Source organism: Boeremia exigua (genome assembly GCF_020726555.1).
Source record: "Boeremia exigua strain MPI-SDFR-AT-0100 chromosome Unknown C7974scaffold_11, whole genome shotgun sequence".
In the NCBI taxonomy this organism is placed as follows: Eukaryota; Fungi; Ascomycota; class Dothideomycetes; order Pleosporales; family Didymellaceae; genus Boeremia; species Boeremia exigua.
The window spans coordinates 1,102,987-1,122,788 of record NW_025763528.1 but is presented as its reverse complement, the minus strand read 5'-3'; the positions used below and the strand labels follow the sequence as shown (position 1 = coordinate 1,122,788).

The following is a 19,802-nucleotide window of genomic DNA, read 5'->3' as shown; positions in this document are numbered from 1 at the left end:
TGCCATCTTTCGGGAGGCGAGCGTGCTGATGTCCACCACCTCGCATTTGATCTGGATTGTCAGGCTGCAGCAGTCACTCATTCGCACCTCTGCCACTTCTTCAGCCGCTTCCTCTGCCGCTTCCTCTGCCGCTTCCTCTGCCGCCTCCTCTGCTACCAGACCAGCCACTTCCTCTACTACCAAACCTGCCACTTCCTCTGCTACTCAGCCTACCACTACCGCGACCCCTGCCGTCACTACCAAGGACGAGCATCTTCTACCGCTTGCGAAAACTGGGAGTGAGCAGCACACGCTGCCGGATAATACTGGGAGTAAGGACGAGCTTCGCGCACGACTGCAGAAACTCGAGGCGCAGTTGGCGCAGCTGCAGCAAAAGCTCAAGGCCAGCGAGGCGTCGGGGACGGAGCAGCTCCAGGCACCACATGCACCTCACGCACCCCACGGGGACGACGACGCTGCTGCTGCTGCCGCCGCCGCCGCCGCCTCCTCCGAGTCTGGCACCCTCGCGCAGCACATCCATGCACAGTCCAAGTCGATGAAGTCGTCCCAACACCCGCAACCCGCCCGCCCCGCGCCACCGCCCGCCTCGGACGAGCTCAGCGAGCAGTCGCTCCTCGACGAGCTTTTCCCCGAGGCCAGCAGTCGAGCGCCCGACCTCAGCAAGCGCCGCGCGCCCCCCAAGCTCGCTCTCCCGACTCCCGCGCACCCGTATATCCGCCCGGTGTCTATCGACTCCCGTACTGACCGCGAGAAGTCGGTCGACGCATTCCGCGCCCGCGGCGAGCAGACGACGGTGCTGCAGCTGGCTAACTGCAGCACCGCCCTGACCGAGGCCGACTTCCGCCGCCTGATCCCGCGCGGACTGCACCTGGACACGTGGTCGCGCGAAGGCGAGTTCTACAAGATCATCCCCGGCCGCGACCCGCTCTCGCTCGCGCGCCTGCCCTTCTACTTCCTGCTGTTCCACACGCCCGCCTCGGCCCTGGCCTACCAAAAGAACGTCGCGAGACTGAGCAAGCTGAGCGCCCTCCATGCGCCGGGCAGCATCCACTCGCCCATTGCACCACCCAGGGGGTACCTCGAGAACAGCGAGGACATACACGCCTTGACCTCATCGTTCGTGCTGCAACCGCAGGGCCACCCACTCGGGCTACACATGTTGATGCAGCCGTACAACCGCCCTCTGCGCGCCCTCTTCCAAGCTGGGGGGTATGCGCCGATCGTCCCTGATGTCGATGCTACAGGCAAGAAGATCCACCGCGTGCTGCTGCACATTGATGGGTACGAGCCGAGCCACTGGGACCTGTGGCAGATCCTCAGTCGGCACGCACACGCTCGGGGCATCATGTGGCCGTTCAGAAACGACCATGCGGGTGCCCTGCGCCGCTTGCGCGACTGCATCAACTTGAAGACTGTGTCCAAGACCAGGTTCGAAGCGGTTTCGTCAATGAATCCGCGAGCTGCCAATCGCGCGAGCGAGACGGGAGGGGTCGATTACGAAGACGTTCAAATCTCGTCCTTTCTCGGTACGTCGACAGCCAGCTCCCACGACGGCCATGACGAAACAGAGGCCCTGGAGCCTCAGGAAGTCAGCCAGCTGGTCATGAACCGAGTGTACAACCGGTGGATGGTCGAGTTGGATGACGAGGACGCAGCGAGACGGTTTGCTGGGCTGTGGCACCGCGTTGTGCTGCCTGCCACCAAGGACAGGAAGGGTGCGTGGAAGGAGGCCGAGGAGGAGCGATGGGTGGAGGCTGAATATCTGTGGTAGCCGCTGGACATTGTATCATATGTAGCATAGGGCTGATAGACTTGTTGGAGCATGTTGACAAGATGTCGATTGTGGTGTTGTGGCAATGGCCGGGTATCATTGTATCGTCGTCTCTGTTGCAGGCGCACACGCACACACTACTTGACCCCCCCACCCGTGATGAAGGCCGGGCTCCAATACTCGTTCTCGCCGGCCTGGGTGTCGACCCACACCAGACTGTCGGCCATGAGATCCTCGACCACGGCCACGGCGCGCGGGCGTCCCCAGGCCAGGTTCAGCTGCAGCATGCTCACCGTCACATAGCCCATGACCTGCACGGCCTCGAGCACGGTGCTCTGATCGGTATTCAGCTCCTTGGGCACGCTGCGTATCAGGCTGCGATGTCCAATGTGGACAATCTGGAAGCAGCTGCCCAGCGGCTCGAGGGCCTTGACGGCCTGGGCCACGTCGTCGTCGGACACGTCCATGGCCGAGCCGATGGCGCGGCCGCGACTGACATGCGTCTTCAGGTCGGACAGCGAGAGCAGGCCGCCGTTCTCGCTGCGGGTGGCGCGGCAGATGCCGACAATGGTCACGCCCAGGTTGAAGTAGAAGTCGTGGACGCTGCCGCCCAGCAGCGAGGCCCAGATGCTCTCGCCGGGCTTCGCGGGCTTCGCGCCGGGCAGGGCCTTGGACGGGCCGCCGGCCTTGTGGTACGACGAGGCGAGGAAGTCGATGTTGAGGGCGGTGCACATGCGCGCGAACTCGGCGCGGAAGGCCGGGTTGGCGCGGATGTCTTTGCTGTGCGTGAGGGCGAAGTTGTGCACCAGCGACTGGAACACGGCCAGCTGCGTCTCGAGCGACTGCGCGTTGCGCGAGCGCAGCGTCGCCCCGTGCGACGTGTAGTGGTGCGTCTGCAGCCGCGTCGACGACAGCGACGACAGCCCGGGCGTGCGGCGGCGGTCCATGGCGGGCAGCAGCAGAGCGTGTGTCGAGTGCGAGAGGGCGACCGTGGGCGTGGGCGTGGGCGTGGGCGTGGATGACGCGGGGTCGCCGCGGCCACAGCGAGCCTCGCCGCACCCTGCAGGCCGCGGTCCTGTTCCGCGGCGCTGTGCACCTCGCAGCCACTGTGCCTCTCGCAGCCACTGTGCCTCCCCCGGTGCTGTCCTGCCTGTCCCGTGATTGACTGTCCGTCCCTGTGATTGACGGTCCTGTCGGGCCCGCCCGCAGCCACTGCGATTGACTGTCCCTGTGATTGTCCAGGCACAGCCCGCAGCTCGCCCACCAGCCGCGCTGATCTCGTCTGGACACACCCAGCGTCACCGCAGTCGCCAGCATGCTGAAACCCCCATCGCCAGCGCGATGAGAACCTGCTCCGAGCAGCTGCTCCGAGCGCCAGCACGGCCTTCCTGCCTGCCTGCCCGCCCGCTTGCCCGCCTGCCCGCCTTCACGTATCATCTGCGTCGGCGAAACCATCGGCGGGCTCTCCCGTCCACCAGATGCCCACAGCTCGTCAACGCTATCCGTTGCCCTGGCTCCACCACATGGCATTCTCTCAACCTGCAGACGCCTTGATAAACCTTGCCCGACTCCTCCCCCAACCCGTCCATCGCCAGCCTTCCCTTCACCCAATGTACATGCCCCGTTTTTTCGCAATGACGACCTAGCCCGCCGCACGTGTCCGCGCGCCACTTCCGTTTCTGGAACCTACCATCTGCTATGATACATGTAAACACCCGACTGTACAACATCCACCGCCTCCACCATTCTGCGGCACACGGGCTTTGAGGAGTTGTTCCACGGCTCCCAGATGGCCGCCTCCATCAACAGCTGCGTGCTTCTTCTGGATCTCCCCGAAAAAGCACTTGCCGGCATTGACCTACTATCGTTTACAACCTCGCCGAGGTTCAGAGGCGTCAAAAATTTGCCCCCCGGCTTGCACTTCATCTTCGCAGCCAGTGATAACGCCTTGTCGGTACGCCACGGAGCATGGTTCTACGTGTCACCTGGCACCGGCTCACCACAGGTTTTTGTCAAGAGATGGGATGGCCGTACTGAGGATCTGGTCGCCGAAACGTCGCAGACGGAGGTGCTGAGAGAGAAAGCAAACCTGGGGAGTATATGGAAAGACGGCCTGACCCCGTACCGCCAGACCGTGCAAGAGGGAGGCTCCGGCGCAGAAGGCGACTTCCAGGAAGAATCGCAGGACTGGGACGACCTCACGTCGAGAATCACACAAACCTTGTTGTCGCGCATATGCGGCCTCCATCCCGATCATTGGAGCTTAACATCTGCCTCGGCTGGTCTGATGGATCTGGAGTCCATCCCAGGGCTGGAGTCAAGCAGCTCAACAATACACCCAGAGAAAGAACTCAACTTTCTACCCATCGACTTGAGGCGGACGTGGAGAGTCGGAGCGACCGGGCGCGAACGGACCGAAGCTGCGCAAGATAGATCTTGGTATCTAGGAGATCTGATTGACAACCACAGCCAAGCAGGCGACAAGCGCCGACGAGAGTTTGAAGTGCTTGGGGAGCTGCAGTTTGCCTTCCTAATGGTTCTTACGCTAAACAACAACTCCTGTCTGGAGCAATGGAAGAGGATCTTGGCACTGCTGTTTACCTGCCGTCAAGCGATCAAAGAGCGGTCTCAGCTGTTCCTCGAACTGCTGCAGACTTTGCGCTTCCAGTTAAACCATTGCGCTGATATGGATGGTTTCTTCGACATGAATGAGGCCGGAGGGGGGTTTTTGCATCCTCTGCTCAAAAAATTTCGAAGCAATCTTGACGAATTTGACGGGAAATGGAAGTCAGACATGATGGATGAACTGGACGAGCTCGAGGATCATCTGCAGAAACAGTTTGGTTGGGAGCGCGGCGATTCTTTTGTCAAACGCGGAATGCTGGATCTCGAGGACGGCGAGCGCGTTGAGATGGACGTCAACGATGCCGACGAGGACGACGAGTCTGGCGACTACGCTCCGACAGTCGTCGAACTGACGCCAGCCCAGCTTAAGGAGCTGAACGGAGGCGATGTCGGCTACAAGACGAACAAGGCCGAGGAATCGGAGGAAGAGGCTGACCTCGACGACATGGATGAGCGGTACTGACTCCACACCGGTGAGCAAGACAGGACTCTTACACGAGCGCCACTTCCAGTCGCTCGCACTATGTTCTTGTCGATCAATACAAAACGCACATTCACCGCAGTATTACCCACCTACAGTACATTGAGCCTGTCATGCCCTGTCGCAAAAATAGCTGGCGCGTGCTGCTGCAGCGGCGCTAACACGCATGTAAACTTATGCTGCAGATCATCATGGTCAGCACAGCCTTGCAATGGCAAAGCCACAACAAATCCATGCGTGATCGCTGAGCGAGCTCAATCGCTGCAGTCATCTCTCACTCTCCTCTTTTCACACCATAATGCATGCACAAAACCTGTCAAAAATGTGGACTTGCACAGACGATGTCGAGTTGTGAGGCGCCACCAATTTCCTCCTGCAGCCTAGTCTCTACCGTTTTGGGGGCCGAACTCGCGAGGCTCGCCTTCCCCTGCACAGCCGTCTCTAAATCTCGACGTTACCGGTAAGCCTCTGGCCTGAAGCGTGATGCTCGGTAACGTGGGGGACTCAGCTGCAGCATATTGGCCAATGAGAAGCGCTCATGTTTTACACGTCGTCGACCATGAATCCACTTTCGCTGCGCTTCAGCCTGATCGCCGCCGAGATGAGGGCTGTGCTGCCGCAGTTCGACGCCAGGTGATGGAACCGGCCAGGGGCAAGCGCGGTACGCCTTGACGCTGAGATGACTGATAATATGAAGGTCACCAGGAAATTTGGGCGTCCAAGTTCTCCAGCTCTGATCACTGTTTTGTGTCTACACAACATTCCAATCCTGTTCTGGGCAATCCACACCTCGATTTCCACCCAACGCCTTCTCACAATACAACAACCGTCAAGATGGAGAAGCAAGGTGGTGAGTACACTCCGTATAGCTCTGAAGATACAAGCAACCCGCAATATTACTAGACGAATTCGACGCAGCTTTGAGAAGCTCACCACTCACGCGTCAGCACATTTCGTTTCTCAGCACAAATACTGATTTCACCAGTTCCCATGCAGCAATACCCCCAATCGCCCGACGTGACCGGCGCAACACAGCCGCCCGTCTACCACCAGGACCCCGCTGCCGCCCAATATGAACAACAACAGTACCTGCAGCAGCAGCAGCAACAGCAACAACAGCAATATGCACAGCAATACCCGCAGCAGCCTCAGAGTCCGCCTCCGCAGAACGCGCAGCCTCATATCTCGCACGAACAGCAGCAGAAAGCCTACTCGCAGCCGCAGCAACCTGGCATGCCGCCGCAGCAGGCCTCGGGACCGGTGTACCAGAACGCCACACCCATTGCGAGTCTCGGACGCGGCCCTGCCCCCGCAGATTGCCCTGCGTGCGGACAGAGGAGCATGACAAACTGCGCCTTCGAGACCGGAAACACGACCCAGTAAGTCACTCGCGGCGCACACAGCACGATGCCAAAACGCAGTATCGCAGACACTAACGCATATTTAGTGCCTGGGGCTTCGGTCTCTGCTGTCTCTGTTGTCTGGGCTGCATCCCATACGTTATGAACAGCCTCAAGGACGTCACCCACAAGTGCGGACGCTGTGGAGTCCTTTTGGCTACATGGCACCGCAGCGGCACGACCGAAGTGCACATCCACTCCTAAGCCACTTCGCAGTCACGATATGCACTCACAGCATCATCCGTAGAGTCGAGGCGTCGACATGATACCCAGGGAAAGGAGAGTGGCAAGCAATGGCGTTGGCGATGTCATGCGTAGCAGATCTGATTACATTCCGTATACCCTCAATTGATTCTTTGTTTGTTTTCAAATCCGCTGAAGCTTCTGGTAACCGGAGGTGTCACGTGAGACCATGGCACGCCCGGCGACGAGCAGTGTTTATTTGCCGGATGCGTGTCCCTTTGCGTCATGGCATGCGGGACGATGTCTCTCAAGTTTCAGGAAAAACGGCGGATAAGGCCCCAAGTTTACCTACTTTGCAGAATACTCAACTTGTAGCTATCGTAATACCTAAAGCTAGAATGTAGTCAAGTGGTACCTATATTGTAGGTAATCAAGTGTCCTATAGAGTTTTCTAATGTTTTCCCTACCTTGCTGTCGTGTGGTGCACTTGGCTTATATTCTCGGTTCACCGTTTATTCTGCAACGTGAGAGGATGTCGAGACGTTCCAAGAGGAGCCATGGAAGTCAGGCTTTGTGATAATCAGGCGCGTTGGCGTCTGTTGAAGACGATGTGCAACTTGCTATCTGGTTATGCAGCTCAAAGTGCGATTGGAAAAATCGCTTGCTTGAAAGCGAAGGGGGAATGTTAACCCGCGGTTCAACGACCCAGGTATGTTATTGTGTGAATTAATCAGATAGCCGTAACGCCGCCTCTAAACCGTCAGCTCACGTCTGCAAAGTACAATGAATAAGAACGCTGCTCAAAACGGAAACGCCCCAACACCCTCCCCGCTCCACTTACACACCTACAAGCCCCTCATATGCTCCAGCCGCGCAACCACTTGTTCGCCGAACGCCCTCTGCAACTCTGCTCCATCCCCATCATCAGTCAAACCAAACGCCTCCGGCCCGTCCAAACACGTCCTGATGATTCTCTCGACGGTGTCTCCCGAAAAACTCCGCACATCCCTGAGCAACCCCGGATCGGTCGTCAGCAGCCTCTCGCGCACCTGGTACGCATCCTTGGGCTTAGCACGTTTGAGATCGATGTCCAGTATTTGTGCAAGCGGTTTCCAGCGCGCGATTTCCAGCAGCAGCGTGCCGAGCGCGTACAGGTCGTGCATCTTGCGGAAGCCACCCTTGTTGCCCTGGCGCTGGACGAATGGATGGCGGTACAGATCGGCGGCGAGGTCGTCGGCGGGGCGCTCGGTCATGTCGTCGCGACCAGCGGGGCGCGAGTAGTCGAAGCCGGATATGTAGGGATCGGCATAGTTGATGGTGGCGGAGTTGGGGTGGTTAAAGAAGAGGATATTAGCGGACCGCAAGCCCTTATGCAGCCAATCGACGGCGTGCAAACGCTCCATGGTCTCAGCAAGCAACCGCATGAGTAGAATGCGATCGGTGAGCGAGGGGATGGTGACGCTAGTGTCGGTGAGTAGGGCGTGGAGAGATACGGGGGGTTCGGTGGATGCGCGTCTGGGTTTTTTGAAGACGAGGCCAAAGCGGCTGTATTCTTCGTCTTTGAAGTAACCGAGGCAGTGAGGCGCGCGAAACTGGATAGAGTCTGCACTTTCGTCGGCGCTGCTGTTCGACTTGAGCAGTGCTGCAAGCTTCTTCACGCGCTCTTCGATCTTTGGGTCGAGACCGCCATTGTGACTGAGAGTCGACGGTTCTGCAACCTTCCATTCAATCCACACAGACGTGCCGTTGTAGGATGCTTCTGTGCGGTTAGAGTCGTCATCGTCGTCTTGCAGTTCACCACCGTCCTTGGCGCGTATGTCGCGGATGGAAAGCTGTGTCTCGCGAATGGCACTGGCCCGGGCAGGTTCAGGCAATCGAAGAGTCTCAGCAAACTCGTAGTCGATCACGGTCGAGCCTTCAATCGCCTGGTGCAGAGCTTTCGATTGCGCAAGCGCACCAAGAGGCTCTATCCGGCGATGGTGAGGGATGAGCTGGCTGTCGAGATCGTCATAATCCGATTCTTCCAAATATGTAATCCTGTTCTGACGACGTGAAGACGAGAGTAGCTGAGACTGGATGATCTGAGTAAATTGCTCGAACTTCTGGTTCATGACCAGAATCTGATAGTCGGTGCGCTTATGCATGCTGATCAAAGTTTCCATCTGGCCTTGTCCAAGGGCTTCGAGCATCTTGTTGTTAAGATCAGCCAGCTTCTCGATCAGTTCCTCCATCTTGTCTTTGTGGATGGTGGCCCATTGCAGGCGTCTGGGCACTTCTGCCATACCCTCTTGGAATCTTTTCAAAAAAAGCAATGCTTTTTTGACTATCTCCTCGTTCTCGATAGGTGGAAATTGGACAGCGTTTCCGAGTGTCGGCGGCCCGTTACTGTTCGACGTCAAATGGCCGCTCTCCAGTAACGCGGCTGCCGGCGACGCTTCGTGCTGTATTGCTGTCTTGGTCCGGGACGTCATGGCAAGCTTCCGGTAGCCTTTCTTGTCTTCGAGTTTGCGAAACTTGTTTAGCAGGTCCCGTTGCTGCTCCATGACATCGAGAACAAGCATCTTGGACATGTGATTGAAGGTCAAACTTTCATCCGTATAATCAAGTTTGACGAGCTTCGCCCAGTTGATCAGGCGGTTCTCCTCCAGCTTGAACTTGACGAGCAGGGCATAGCAGTCGCTGTGAGCATGGCAGGCATCGGCAATGAAATTGTAGCCTTTTTGGTTGTCAGCAAAAGCTCGAGTTGTCGCTTACTGTACGCACCATCTACACATCCTGCAAACATCTGGAAGAGCAGAGAAAAGGCACCGATGCCCATGCTGGCTGGGTCCATGATTGCGTTGCGTCGGAAAGTCCGAGACAGGATATTGCGGTGCGACGAAGCTCAGGACAAGATGTGGGAAGCCTGGAGGGTCACGGACAGTGCAAATGCAGACAGGTGCGGTGCGGCCCAGCAGGCGACGGTATGCATACTTAACCGCCTGGGATTGCACGAGGCTGGCCCATGGCACCTCCGGCCATGCACGCGGTCTGCATCATCGACCGACTCAGCCCCATGGGCTGAAAGCCTCAGGCCAATGGCTGGCAGCAAGGTGGAGTCCGGTCAAGGCCATGGAGCGATAGGCAGGCGGTCGCTGGGAAGCGGTGTTGGAGAAACAGCCTAAGCTGCGCCAGGATTTGGGTGTCCATGCTTGACGCAGAGTTCGAGGAGGGGAGCGGAGGGGAGGTGCAAGTGCAAGGACGCCTCGAGTCTGCCGCCCTGCGGCCCGCTGTGGCGCGCACTGCGCCACATGCGCGAACTGCTGGACCCTGTCACGCGTCGAGCGGCCCCTCAACCACACTTCGCGGCGTCGCGCTGCCCACGTCCCCCGCCAGCCGCCGGTAATGGTCCTCGAGATCCTGGTCCCATGGCGCAGCCCCGACGACGACTTCGAGCCCACGCCGCTCCCTGCGCTCCTCTTCCGCGCGCCCGTGAAGCTGCTCCTCCACCAGCTGCACCACCTGCTCACCAGCCTGCGTTCCACGCCGACGCCGTCGCAGCCGCCAGTGCGCGTCGTGTGCATATCAGACACGCACAACCACCTGGTTGACCATGTGCCCGACGGCGACATCCTCATCCACGCCGGAGACATGACCAACGCCGGGAGCGTCGCCGAAATCCAGGCGCAGATCAATTGGCTCGCGTCCCTCCCACACAAGGAGATCATCGTCATCAGCGGGAACCACGACACGTACCTGGACCCGCGCACGCGGCCCTCGCTGGCGCCCGCACAGCGCGAAGGCAGCCTGGACTGGGGCCGCGTGCACTACCTCCAGCACAAACTGCTGACGCTGACGCTCACACCACAGCCGCCCGCCTCGGACTCGCGCACGCCGCTGCTCAGAGACGGCAGTCAGCGGAAACTGCGAGTCTACGGCGCGCCGCAGATCCCGGCCTGTGGGCCCATGAGCGTGCATGCGTTCCAGTATGCGCGCGGCAGCGACGCGTGGAGCGAGACGGTGCCGGAGGATGTCGACATCCTGGTCACGCATGCGCCGCCGAAGTTCCACCTGGATCTCGCCATGCCTCGAGGACTGGGCTGCGAGTATCTGCTGAAGGAGGTGCAGCGCGTGAAGCCCGTGCTGCACGTCTTTGGACATGTGCACTGGGGCGCCGGTACAGAGGTGGTGCACTGGGATCGCGCGCACGAGGCGTATGTGCAGGGCATGGAGACGGTGTCGAGCCGCACGAGGGGCGTGCTGAATCCGGGGCTGTGGTGGAATGTCGTGCGGGTGCTGTACAGAGGAGTGCGGGAGCTGCTGTGGGATAGAGTTTGGGGCGGGCAGAGCGTGCACACGGTGCTGGTGAACGCGGCACAGATAAAAGGCAATACGGGCCGGCTAGGCAACACGGTGCAAGTCGTCGACATATAGCACAACTTACATTTCACAGCCCCGGCATCATGTAGTAGTACTCGTAATGGTAATGCATCAAACACAACAGCACTTCATTGTCAGGAATCTTTTCGAACAAGAAAGGATTCTGTTGCTTTACCCCGACTACGACCATATCTCTACGGAAAAGCCAAGTTCAACATGGAGACCAGGCATTTGCCGTTCCCCGCGACTTTGTTGTGATTGAGGTCATGAAACATGAACCGTAAATCGTGCTGCCATTGCATATACCAGTAGCTGAGTAATGCCATGCCATGCTCCACCAAGCCAAACACATGCTGCGCGCACGTGCTCAGAGACGGCGACCACGGCGACCACCCTTCCTGCGTGTGGAGTCGGAAGGTGTGGGGGTGACGTCCTCGATGCGTCCAATGCGCATGCCGGCACGGGCGAGCGCACGGAGAGCGGACTGGGCACCGGGGCCGGGGGTCTTGGTGCCGTTACCACCGGTGGCACGGATCTTGACGTGCAGGGCGGAGATGCCGAGCTCCTTGCAGCGGGCGGCTGGTGCTCGTTAGTTGCGGCTCCTCGCAGTTGCTCGTGTGTACGCACCGACGTCCTGGGCAGCCAACATGGCGGCGTAGGGAGAGGACTCGTCACGGTCGGCCTTGACCTTCATGCCACCGGTGACACGCGAGATGGTTTCGCGGCCAGACAGATCGGTGATGTGGACGAAGGTGTCGTTGAACGAGGCGAAGATGCGGGCAACGCCGAAGACGAGCTCGCCCTCACGGACCTGGGGACCCAGCTGTTGCAGCGTCAGTACCGGCCGTCAATTGCGCAGCGCGTGTGCTGCGGGGTCTTGTCGCACCTGGATGTTCTCCTGCGCACCGCGCTCGACCTTCTTCTTGGGAGGCATGTTGACTGTGAATTAGTGACTGACTGACGTTCGTGGGAGTCCGGCAGTCGTCGTCGAACTTTTGCAATTATTGAGGTGGGCCCCACGGGCTAAGCGAGTGCTGCTTAGTCATGCCTCTAGCGCGGTAGAAAAGTGCTCTCCTCGCGCGCCGCACCACCGCCGTCCTTCCACCATGGGCTGAACACCGCGTTCGACTCACGCACTGCAGTGCACCGCAATCACCATGGACCATGGCAAGAGCGTTGGCATCATCGGCATGGGCGACATGGGCAAGATGTACGCCCGCCGCCTGAGCGCCGCCGGATGGAAGTGAGTGCGCGGCACGGGTCCTGCAGCTCTGCACCTGGTAAGTCGGCGCCTGTTCTTCTCTCCCTCCCCTCTTATGATGACTGTGAGTGCATTTGGCTCGAGCGTGGCGCACGGCTACGCTGTCACCGTCTTGGTTGGCAGCAATTAGACGTGTTGCCGCCACTGATGTGAATTCTCGCTACCTTAACTTATACAACTCTGATCCCGACAACTTCTTCGCACTGTTCAAAGACACGCTCTCTGGACCCTGCTAACGAATGCCCACAGACTAGCCAAGACTGACGGCCGCGAAGGGTACACGCTTGCGACGTCCCGGAGAAGTATGACGCACTGGCGGACGAGTTCAAGGATCTTGTAGGATAGTCTATGTACATCGTCAATAGAAGCATGCTGAGACTGCTCCAGCCCAAAGTTGAGATCATGCGAAGCGGTCACTTTGTTTCCCGGTGCAGCGACTACATCATCTACAGTGTCGAGGCGAAGAACATCGACGCCGTGGTGAAGGCGTTTGGGCCGTGTATGCCGTTTTCACCCTCGCAAGTGATTTGCCTGACTACGTGAACAGCCACCAAAGTCGGCGCCATCGTTGGCGGCCAGACCTCCTGCAAAGCTCCAGAGATTGCTGCCTTTGAGAAGCACCTCCCCGCCGATGTCAGCATCGTATCGTGCCACTCCCTTCACGGGCCTGGCGTCGACCCGAAGGGCCAACCACTGGTTCTGATTAAGCACCGCGCGTCCGATGCAGACTTTGCATTCGTCGAGACGGTCCTCTCATGCCTGCAGTCCAAGCACGTCTACCTCACACGCGAGCAACACGACCGCATCACTGCCGACACGCAAGCCGTCACGCACGCCGCCTTCCTCAGTATGGGCGCTGCATGGTCCGCCAACAACCAATTCCCCTGGGAAACACCGCGCTACATCGGCGGCATCGAGAATGTCAAGATTAACATCACACTTCGCATCTACGCGAACAAGTGGCACGTCTACGCCGGTCTTGCAATCCTGAATCCGGACGCCCAGAAGCAAATCAAGCAGTACGCTGAGTCGGTGACGGAGCTGTTCAAGCTCATGCTCGCTGGCAATCGGGAAGAGCTGTCACGCCGCGTGTACACCGCAAGAGAAGCCGTGTTCGGCGGCGCGCACGAGAAGAAGGAAGGGCAGGAGCTGCTGCTGCGAGACGATCTCCTGGATCGTTTTAGCCTGGGCGAGATGCCAGAACGCAAGTTGAAGAACAACCACCTCAGTCTGCTAGCTATTGTGGATTGCTGGTCCAAGCTGGGGATCGTGCCGTACGACCACATGATCTGCTCCACGCCTGTAGGTCTCCTTCGTCACTAACGTGTTGAACTGACTAGGCTTAACTAACGCAAGCAGCTCTTCCGCATGTGGCTCGGCATCTCCGAGTCTCTCTTCCGCAACCCAGCACTCCTCGAAGAGGCAATCGACACTGCCATCAACGACAACACGTTCCGCGCCGATGATCTCGAGTTCACATTCGCTGCGCGTGATTGGAGCCAGCGAGTCAGCCTGGGCCACTTCGATGCGTACAGGGAGAAGTTCGAAGGCATTCAGAAGTACTTCGAGCCTCGGTTCCCGGAGGCTACGAAGATGGGTAACGAGATGATTAGGGCAATTTTGGAAAAGACTAAGGATTCGTAAGGGTGATGGGCGGTAGAGTGCCTCTAAGTAACATCAACGAATCTTGTACAACTCGATCCTGAACCTCCCAGCCGCAGAACAGGACAAACACTCTGCTCCGTCGTACTTTGAGATGGGTTTCCTGCTCGCACATAACCCCTCAAATTGTTCGGCACAACGATGGGCTGTGCAAAGTCTACTTCTGTGGTAGTATTGTGATCATATTCCGGAGAAGATCCGCAACATAAGGCTGCCGTGTTACAAGCGAGATAATGGTTCCACATATCCCAACAGGCTAAGGCGACTCCACCCACCCCTGAGGTCTGCCAAACAACAACTGACAACACAGGTGATGGCTTACAAGCTTAGATATTATTTCAGCTACTGTGCAGATTATTCATCAAACGAAAACGGGGATGTGGCGCAGCGGTAGCGCGTCCGCTTTGCATGATTTCACATCAGAATTGCGGAAGGTCCAGGTTTCGATCACCTGCTTCTCCAGTTTTTTTGGCTTTTTTTTGTTCCAGACTCCAAGGCAGCGAGCGCAATGAGCGCAATGAGCGCACCCGCTTTGCATGCGTTCAGTGCAGTATCGAGTTTTGATTCTCCGCAACTCCATCTCTTTGCCCGAGAGGCACCTTTTTGCTTTCCCCAATACCTTACACAAGAAGGGCGGTGGCAGGACGAAGGTGTCTACTTTGTGTTATCGTGAAGAGGGTGAGCTGTGGGGCAGTCCAAGAACAATAGCTAGCTGAGTATTTTGATGTGCGTGCTCTTTTGGTTCCCTCAGTGCTCGGTACCGTGAACCACCAGCTTGCTTATAGCAGGTTGAAGACTGAGGATTATTGGACAGCTAAGACATAGTCTTGAACGTTTCCACCATCTCGAATTTGTGTTGTATTCAAAAGCCATACCTTTTCGGGATCGAATCACTTTTGTCAACTCAGGCAGTATAGTGGTCTTCCGAAAAGCGTGCAAGCAAAGGTTAATTTCATCATGAAGCCGAGTTTGAGATCAGTACTTTACGCATTTCGCCTGGCGTGTGCTTCACTTGGAATTGTATCGATACAGCGAGAAAGTTGGCCGGAAAACCTCAGCCTGCATTTACACGAGCGCAAGGTGTGCACTGTTGAAGAAGATTATAGTCCTCTGTGACTTCAAGAGATTACTGAAAGCCCCCAGAGATCTATATTGACTCATTATATCCATCTCGGCGTACTCCAAATCGTAGCTGTTTCTCACACGTGGAAACATCGATTTTGGCGTTGATAAGCGTACATGTAACACACTGCATCACCCCATAATATCCCCGCCGAACCCAACAGGCCTACGGACCTTCTTCCCCTCAGCATACGGCAGTATCGCCATAGCCTTGTACAGTTTTCCCATACCGTTCGGCCCGCGATCAATAAGCCTCTTCCACCCAATCTCCAGCCTCTTCCTCGTCTCCTCGTCTTTCGCATGCTTAAGCAGCCGCTCAGCGCGTTCCTTGATGCCCATGGTAGACAAGAAGAAGGACTGGTCGACGGGACCGTGGACCTCGACCCCATCCGATGCGTCAAGAGCCGCCTCAGCGAGTGCAAGGAAGTCTACGTCTGCGCTCAGATCCACATGGCCTGGTGCAATAAAAGGCGAGACCGCTGTATGCTGCCGGATACCGCGCAGCGTGTTCGCAGGAATTGTGTCCGTAGTCCCGTAATCTAGGATCAATGCTGCGCCGCTCGGTGCAGCTTTTTTAAACGGCGCGTCCTGGGATGAAACCGGTTTGACGGGCGTCTTGCCTGGCTGGGGTGGCCGAGACGCAGCGCCCTCACTCCCGCCAATGCGAGCGGCGAAGTCGGCGATGTAGGACAGCGATTCAGGGCTGATTTCGATGATAGCGTCGACGGACTTTTCCAGCTTCTTGTACCGGCCGCTCATCTTGGGAAGATAAAGCGAGTGCGGTGTCGGGGACTTGGAAACGGTCATCTCGAAGTCGGGCTTCTCTTCCCCAGGCTTGAGGGTGGTTGTGGACGCGTAGGGATTGGTGGGCGAGACGACAAGTTCGTGCCACTGGTTTCCTGGCGCCATGGGACCATGTTTTGGGGTGATAGGTCCGGTCGGTGTCATAATTGTAGAAGACTTCGGGATCGAGGACTGGGCAACGTTCTGGAAGACGTGGATGGGCAGGGCATCGAAGAATTCGTGAGCTAAGATGAAAGGTGTGCTTGTCTCTCCTGTATAGTCTTAGTATTTGCAATGCTTGTAAGGGAAGACTGTATACACCTTTTGGCACAACCCGAATGTCTTCGCACCACTGAATGTCGCAATCAGGGAAGTACTTGCACTTTGCCTTCCACCCGACCTCGCTCTTCTCCAGCTCTTCTGTCCCTGCTAATCGCAGGGCCTGTTGCTTCTGTAGATGCGGACTCGCCTCAATAAGATAGATTGTCTCAATAGCGCTGGTCATTCTCTTAAAGCTCGATAGCGTCCGCAGCACATCATCCATCAGCGTGCCTCTGCCGGGTCCAACCTCGATAATCTGCACCCTCTCTTTGCGGCCCTGCGCGAGCCATTCCGCGTAAAGCCATATCCCAATCAACTCGCCAAAGACCTGGCTAATCTCCGGCGAGGTTACGAAGTCGCCTTTGGTGCCAAACTGGTCTTCGCCTGCGGTGGGTGTGCGTGTGTAGTAACCGCCCAACTCGGACGTCAGGCATTGGCGCATGTATGCTGCGACAGAGATGGGCCCTGTTGTTGTGATGGCTTGGCCGAGGAATTGTGCGAGTGGCGTCGACCATTTTCGCTCGCCCTCTTTGGGCGCCGCAGGCGACGCTGTTGGTGTTGGGGGACTCGATGGCGCCGAGGTCGAGGACAGGCGAAGGCCGTGGCATGCAGACCAGGAGGTGAGCAATTGTGGCCGCGCGCGACTACATTGTTTCGCTGTGCGGAACAGACTTCGAGGATAGGCTCTCATGACGGTTGCTGGAGGAGAAGGTCCATGACGTTTGCGCGTTCCGACTGGGAAAATGTTGTCGGAACGCGAAGAAGCTCTGGCCAGGACACACGCATGAAAGCGCTGACACGTGCCTCTTCCTTCACACCGCGACATACACAGCCGGGCTTGAGAACTGCCCGGATATTGCATTTTATCGCCGAAAGCTCAATACGGAACCTCATTTGCACGATGGCGTCACGATGGGCAGACGATGAGGCCGACAAAGCAGAAGCCCTCCGACGCAAGCAAGAAAAGGAAGAGAAGAAGCGCGCGAAGCTCCAAAAACAACAACAAGCAGAAGAGTCCGCACAAGCAGCAAGAGATGCGAAAGAGCGTGACTTACGGCCAGCAAAGCGTCGACGACTCTCCAACGGTGAAGATGTCGGCACTGAGTCTATCATCTCGGCTTCAAAGGACTCGGAGAAAGAGCGCAAATTGCTGAGATTCGAGGGAGGAGGGTGGGCTCCGTGCCGTCACCGCTCAAACTTCGAGACTCTCAATCACATCGAAGAGGGGAGCTATGGATGGGTGTCGCGAGCCAAGGATGTCACAACATCGCAAATCGTAGCGTTGAAGAAGGTCAAGATGGACTACAGCCAAGACGGTTTTCCCATCACTGCTTTGCGCGAAATCGCCATTCTTCAAAAAGCTCGACACCCAAACATTGTTGATCTGAAAGAAGTGCTTTCTGGAGACAGTCCAGAAGAGTGTGTCTTGGTGATGGAATTCCTGGAGCACGACCTCAAAACGCTGCAAGAAGACATGCATGACCCTTTTGTCGCATCAGAAGTCAAGACGCTTCTACGCCAGCTGACCTCCGGCATCGCCTTCTTGCACGATAACTATATAATGCACCGCGACCTCAAAACCTCCAACATCCTCCTCAACAATCGCGGGCAACTCAAACTTGCAGACTTCGGCATGGCGCGGTACATTCCACCTCCACACGCACCTCTCACTCAACTTGTTGTCACATTATGGTATCGAGCACCAGAGCTTCTACTGGGTACAACGAACTATGGGACAGAAATTGATATGTGGAGTGTGGGGTGCATACTAGGCGAATTGCTTCTGAAGACGCCTATCCTTCCTGGCACGAATGAGGTTGACCAACTAAGTCGAGTCTTCAGTCTTTGCGGCCTTCCGGAGGAAAAGAGTTGGCCCGGATTCTGGAGACTGCCTAATGCACCTAGCCTCAAGCTTCCACGAGAACAAAGAGGCAAGCAGACCTTTGACCGTGCGCGTTTCCCCTTCCTTAGCAGCAGCGGCGTGGAGCTTTTGTCCTCGCTACTGAATTTGAACCCCAATGACAGACCCACCGCGCAGGAGGTGCTAGAACATGATTATTTTAAGGAACAGCCAAAGCCAAAGCCGAGCGAGATGTTCCCCACGTTCCCGAGCAAAGCGGGTCAGGAGAAGAGGAGGAGAGCAAGTCCTCACGCTCCAAAGAGGGGAGATGCAGCACCGGGACTAGGTAAGGTGGACTTTAGCAGCATCTTTTCTGCGCAGGAGGAGGGTGAGAAGGGGGCCGGGTTCATGCTGAAGATGGCTTGAGTTCCCAATCACCAAAGTTTACGATGTCCTAAAATGAACGAACAGCCAGTTATTCAATCAAGTAATATGTCACCATGTTGTATCTAACAAAGGAACCGCCTCATACTTTCATTACCTCTGAAGTTTGCTTAGGTATTTGGAGACGTTCCTCTCGAGAGGGTCTCTGTGAGGCTTAGCGTGCCCCACACGCTAGCGCCGTCGCTATAAACTCGCGAAAAAAATAATTCTGTAACTTCGACGGCACGATTCTTTCGCACCGGACACCACAATGGCAGCCACGACCGTCCCGACGCAAGACAACATTCTCATCCCTGAGACGCTGCTGAAAAAGCGCAAGTCGCAGGAGAGGGCTCGTGAGGAGCGCGCAATTGCGACACGGGAGAAGCGAGGTACGCTGGCACCATGTGTCATTAACAACCACAAGGAATAGGCGATCGCGATGATTCTAACTACCAACACATCGGCTAGCCTACGGGCAATGTTGCTGTCGTTAACCATCTTTCGGGAATGATGCGATCGCCCCTTGTGGAGTTCATGGCATAGCTTCTTACACAGGCAAAAGCTGACCACGACTAGACAAGAGTAAGAAGAAGCGCGAGGTGATCTTCCAGCGTGCTGAGAAGTACGTCAAGGAGTACCGCGATGCCGACCGTGAGAAGATACGTCTGAAGCGCGAAGCCAAGAAGCAAAACGAGCTCTACGTCCCCGAAGAGAACAAGCTCGCCTTTGTCGTTCGCATTAAGGGTATCAATAAGATCGACCCCAAGAAGCGCAAGACTTTGCAGCTCCTCCGCCTCCTGCAGATCAACAATGGTGTCTTCATCAAGCTCACCAAGGCTACCTTGGAAATGCTGAAGATTGTTGAGCCATTTGTTGCATATGGCTACCCCAACCAGAAGTCTGTCCGCGAACTCATCTACAGTAAGCTTGCTCGTCTTACACACTCACATGAGCTTTACTGATGTGTCCTATAGAGCGTGGATACGGCAAGGTCGATAAGCAGCGTCTACCGCTGACAGACAACGAGATCATCGAGGTGAACTTGGGAAAGTACGGCATGATCTGCATGGAAGACCTCATCCATGAGATCTACACTGTCGGCCCCAACTTCAAGCAGGCTTCGAACTTCTTGTGGCCCTTCAAGCTGAACAGCCCCAACGGCGGCTTCCAGAAGAGGAAGTTCAAGCACTTCGTTGAGGGTGGCGACCTGGGCAACCGGGAAGATCACATCAACGAGCTGATCAGGCAGATGAATTAGATAGAATATGTAAGGGCGTTTGAGCGTAGAGCTGTGCATGTATTTCATGCTAGCTACAATTGGCTTGGTCGGATATACCATGGGATGCATTGCAGCGGCGTTTGGGAATGGGGTTCACGGCAAGGGCCAAAACGGGTTGACATAACGACCTCACGTGCGAAAAGCATGACCGAAATTAAGCATTTCCGGTTTCGTGTGCCTCATGTGGCACCGAGACAAATCATTCATTTCTGGCACGGCGGATTTGACGTGTGTGCGACGCCAGTGACATACCCTCATAGCAACGCCTACTCGACGACTGCTCCGACTG

General features: G+C 56.8%; 11 protein-coding genes and 1 non-coding gene across 12 annotated transcripts; 8 read left to right on the top strand and 4 right to left on the bottom strand.

The window, feature by feature from the left end:
* Positions 1-535: 535 nt before the first annotated feature.
* C7974DRAFT_319112 (uncharacterized protein) lies at positions 536-1,771 on the top strand (the record flags this gene model as incomplete). The annotated part of the gene is made up of 1 exon (XM_046138691.1): positions 536-1,771. One exon carries the CDS (start codon positions 536-538, stop codon positions 1,769-1,771), a length of 1,236 nt encoding a protein of 411 aa, XP_045993482.1.
* Positions 1,772-1,908: 137 nt separating this feature from the next.
* On the bottom strand, positions 1,909-2,718 carry C7974DRAFT_319245 (vacuolar-sorting protein SNF8; the record flags this gene model as incomplete). The annotated part of the gene is made up of 1 exon (XM_046138703.1): positions 1,909-2,718. One exon carries the CDS (start codon positions 2,716-2,718, stop codon positions 1,909-1,911), a length of 810 nt encoding a protein of 269 aa, XP_045993481.1.
* Positions 2,719-3,430: 712 nt separating this feature from the next.
* On the top strand, positions 3,431-5,130 carry C7974DRAFT_49708 (A1 cistron-splicing factor). Its single transcript, XM_046146739.1, has one exon. It carries the CDS (start codon positions 3,561-3,563, stop codon positions 4,857-4,859), a length of 1,299 nt encoding a protein of 432 aa, XP_045993480.1. The 5' UTR covers positions 3,431-3,560; the 3' UTR covers positions 4,860-5,130.
* Positions 5,131-5,711: 581 nt separating this feature from the next.
* C7974DRAFT_416792 (LITAF-like zinc ribbon domain-containing protein) lies at positions 5,712-6,481 on the top strand (the record flags this gene model as incomplete). Its single annotated transcript, XM_046144020.1, has 3 exons — positions 5,712-5,727; positions 5,863-6,256; positions 6,325-6,481. The coding sequence occupies 3 exons, from the start codon at positions 5,712-5,714 to the stop codon at positions 6,479-6,481; spliced, it is 567 nt and encodes a 188-aa protein (XP_045993479.1).
* A 472-nt stretch (positions 6,482-6,953) lies between these two features.
* On the bottom strand, positions 6,954-9,784 carry C7974DRAFT_402234 (prion-inhibition and propagation-domain-containing protein). Its single transcript, XM_046142675.1, has 2 exons — positions 9,224-9,784; positions 6,954-9,176 (listed from the first exon to the last, which is right to left on the bottom strand). Exons 1-2 carry the CDS (start codon positions 9,291-9,293, stop codon positions 7,306-7,308), a joined length of 1,941 nt encoding a protein of 646 aa, XP_045993478.1. The 5' UTR covers positions 9,294-9,784; the 3' UTR covers positions 6,954-7,305.
* On the top strand, positions 9,767-11,011 carry C7974DRAFT_49746 (Metallo-dependent phosphatase-like protein). Its single transcript, XM_046146740.1, has one exon. It carries the CDS (start codon positions 9,845-9,847, stop codon positions 10,871-10,873), a length of 1,029 nt encoding a protein of 342 aa, XP_045993477.1. The 5' UTR covers positions 9,767-9,844; the 3' UTR covers positions 10,874-11,011.
* Positions 11,012-11,186: 175 nt separating this feature from the next.
* On the bottom strand, positions 11,187-11,753 carry C7974DRAFT_436632 (ribosomal protein S11-domain-containing protein; the record flags this gene model as incomplete). Its single annotated transcript, XM_046145141.1, has 3 exons — positions 11,187-11,398; positions 11,447-11,642; positions 11,706-11,753. The coding sequence occupies 3 exons, from the start codon at positions 11,751-11,753 to the stop codon at positions 11,187-11,189; spliced, it is 456 nt and encodes a 151-aa protein (XP_045993476.1).
* A 171-nt stretch (positions 11,754-11,924) lies between these two features.
* C7974DRAFT_49633 (uncharacterized protein) lies at positions 11,925-13,736 on the top strand. Its single transcript, XM_046146738.1, has 5 exons — positions 11,925-12,062; positions 12,356-12,416; positions 12,468-12,579; positions 12,628-13,382; positions 13,440-13,736. Exons 1-5 carry the CDS (start codon positions 11,977-11,979, stop codon positions 13,722-13,724), a joined length of 1,299 nt encoding a protein of 432 aa, XP_045993475.1. The 5' UTR covers positions 11,925-11,976; the 3' UTR covers positions 13,725-13,736.
* Positions 13,737-14,115: 379 nt separating this feature from the next.
* On the top strand, positions 14,116-14,204 carry C7974DRAFT_t101. The gene has a single exon. It is a non-coding gene; the product is annotated as a tRNA-Ala (tRNA).
* Positions 14,205-14,772: 568 nt separating this feature from the next.
* On the bottom strand, positions 14,773-16,705 carry C7974DRAFT_475090 (putative S-adenosyl-L-methionine-dependent methyltransferase-domain-containing protein). The gene is made up of 2 exons (XM_046146628.1): positions 15,969-16,705; positions 14,773-15,919 (listed from the first exon to the last, which is right to left on the bottom strand). The coding sequence occupies exons 1-2, from the start codon at positions 16,657-16,659 to the stop codon at positions 14,997-14,999; spliced, it is 1,614 nt and encodes a 537-aa protein (XP_045993474.1). The 5' UTR covers positions 16,660-16,705; the 3' UTR covers positions 14,773-14,996.
* Positions 16,706-16,749: 44 nt separating this feature from the next.
* C7974DRAFT_402224 (kinase-like domain-containing protein) lies at positions 16,750-18,331 on the top strand (the record flags this gene model as incomplete). Its single annotated transcript, XM_046142674.1, has 1 exon — positions 16,750-18,331. One exon carries the CDS (start codon positions 16,753-16,755, stop codon positions 18,232-18,234), a length of 1,482 nt encoding a protein of 493 aa, XP_045993473.1. The 3' UTR covers positions 18,235-18,331.
* Positions 18,332-18,502: 171 nt separating this feature from the next.
* On the top strand, positions 18,503-19,492 carry C7974DRAFT_319118 (60S ribosomal protein L7; the record flags this gene model as incomplete). The annotated part of the gene is made up of 3 exons (XM_046138692.1): positions 18,503-18,623; positions 18,811-19,155; positions 19,209-19,492. 3 exons carry the CDS (start codon positions 18,503-18,505, stop codon positions 19,490-19,492), a joined length of 750 nt encoding a protein of 249 aa, XP_045993472.1.
* Positions 19,493-19,802: the final 310 nt, after the last annotated feature.

Excerpts from the sequence above, each read along its gene's own strand:
- C7974DRAFT_402234 (XM_046142675.1), bottom strand. The coding sequence starts at position 9,293 with ATGGACCCAGCCAGCATGGGCATCGGTGCCTTTTCTCTGCTCTTCCAG. Across the intron at positions 9,177-9,223 it reads GTTTGCAGGATGTGTAGATG|GCTACAATTTCATTGCCGAT; the intron begins GTGCGTACAGTA and ends ACAACCAAAAAG.
- C7974DRAFT_49633 (XM_046146738.1), top strand. The coding sequence starts at position 11,977 with ATGGACCATGGCAAGAGCGTTGGCATCATCGGCATGGGCGACATGGGC. Across the intron at positions 12,063-12,355 it reads CTGAGCGCCGCCGGATGGAA|GGTACACGCTTGCGACGTCC; the intron begins GTGAGTGCGCGG and ends ACGGCCGCGAAG. Across the intron at positions 12,417-12,467 it reads CGGACGAGTTCAAGGATCTT|CCCAAAGTTGAGATCATGCG; the intron begins GTAGGATAGTCT and ends AGACTGCTCCAG.
- C7974DRAFT_475090 (XM_046146628.1), bottom strand. The coding sequence starts at position 16,659 with ATGAGAGCCTATCCTCGAAGTCTGTTCCGCACAGCGAAACAATGTAGT. Across the intron at positions 15,920-15,968 it reads CATTCGGGTTGTGCCAAAAG|GAGAGACAAGCACACCTTTC; the intron begins GTGTATACAGTC and ends AAGACTATACAG.
- C7974DRAFT_49708 (XM_046146739.1), top strand. The coding sequence starts at position 3,561 with ATGGCCGCCTCCATCAACAGCTGCGTGCTTCTTCTGGATCTCCCCGAA.
- C7974DRAFT_49746 (XM_046146740.1), top strand. The coding sequence starts at position 9,845 with ATGGTCCTCGAGATCCTGGTCCCATGGCGCAGCCCCGACGACGACTTC.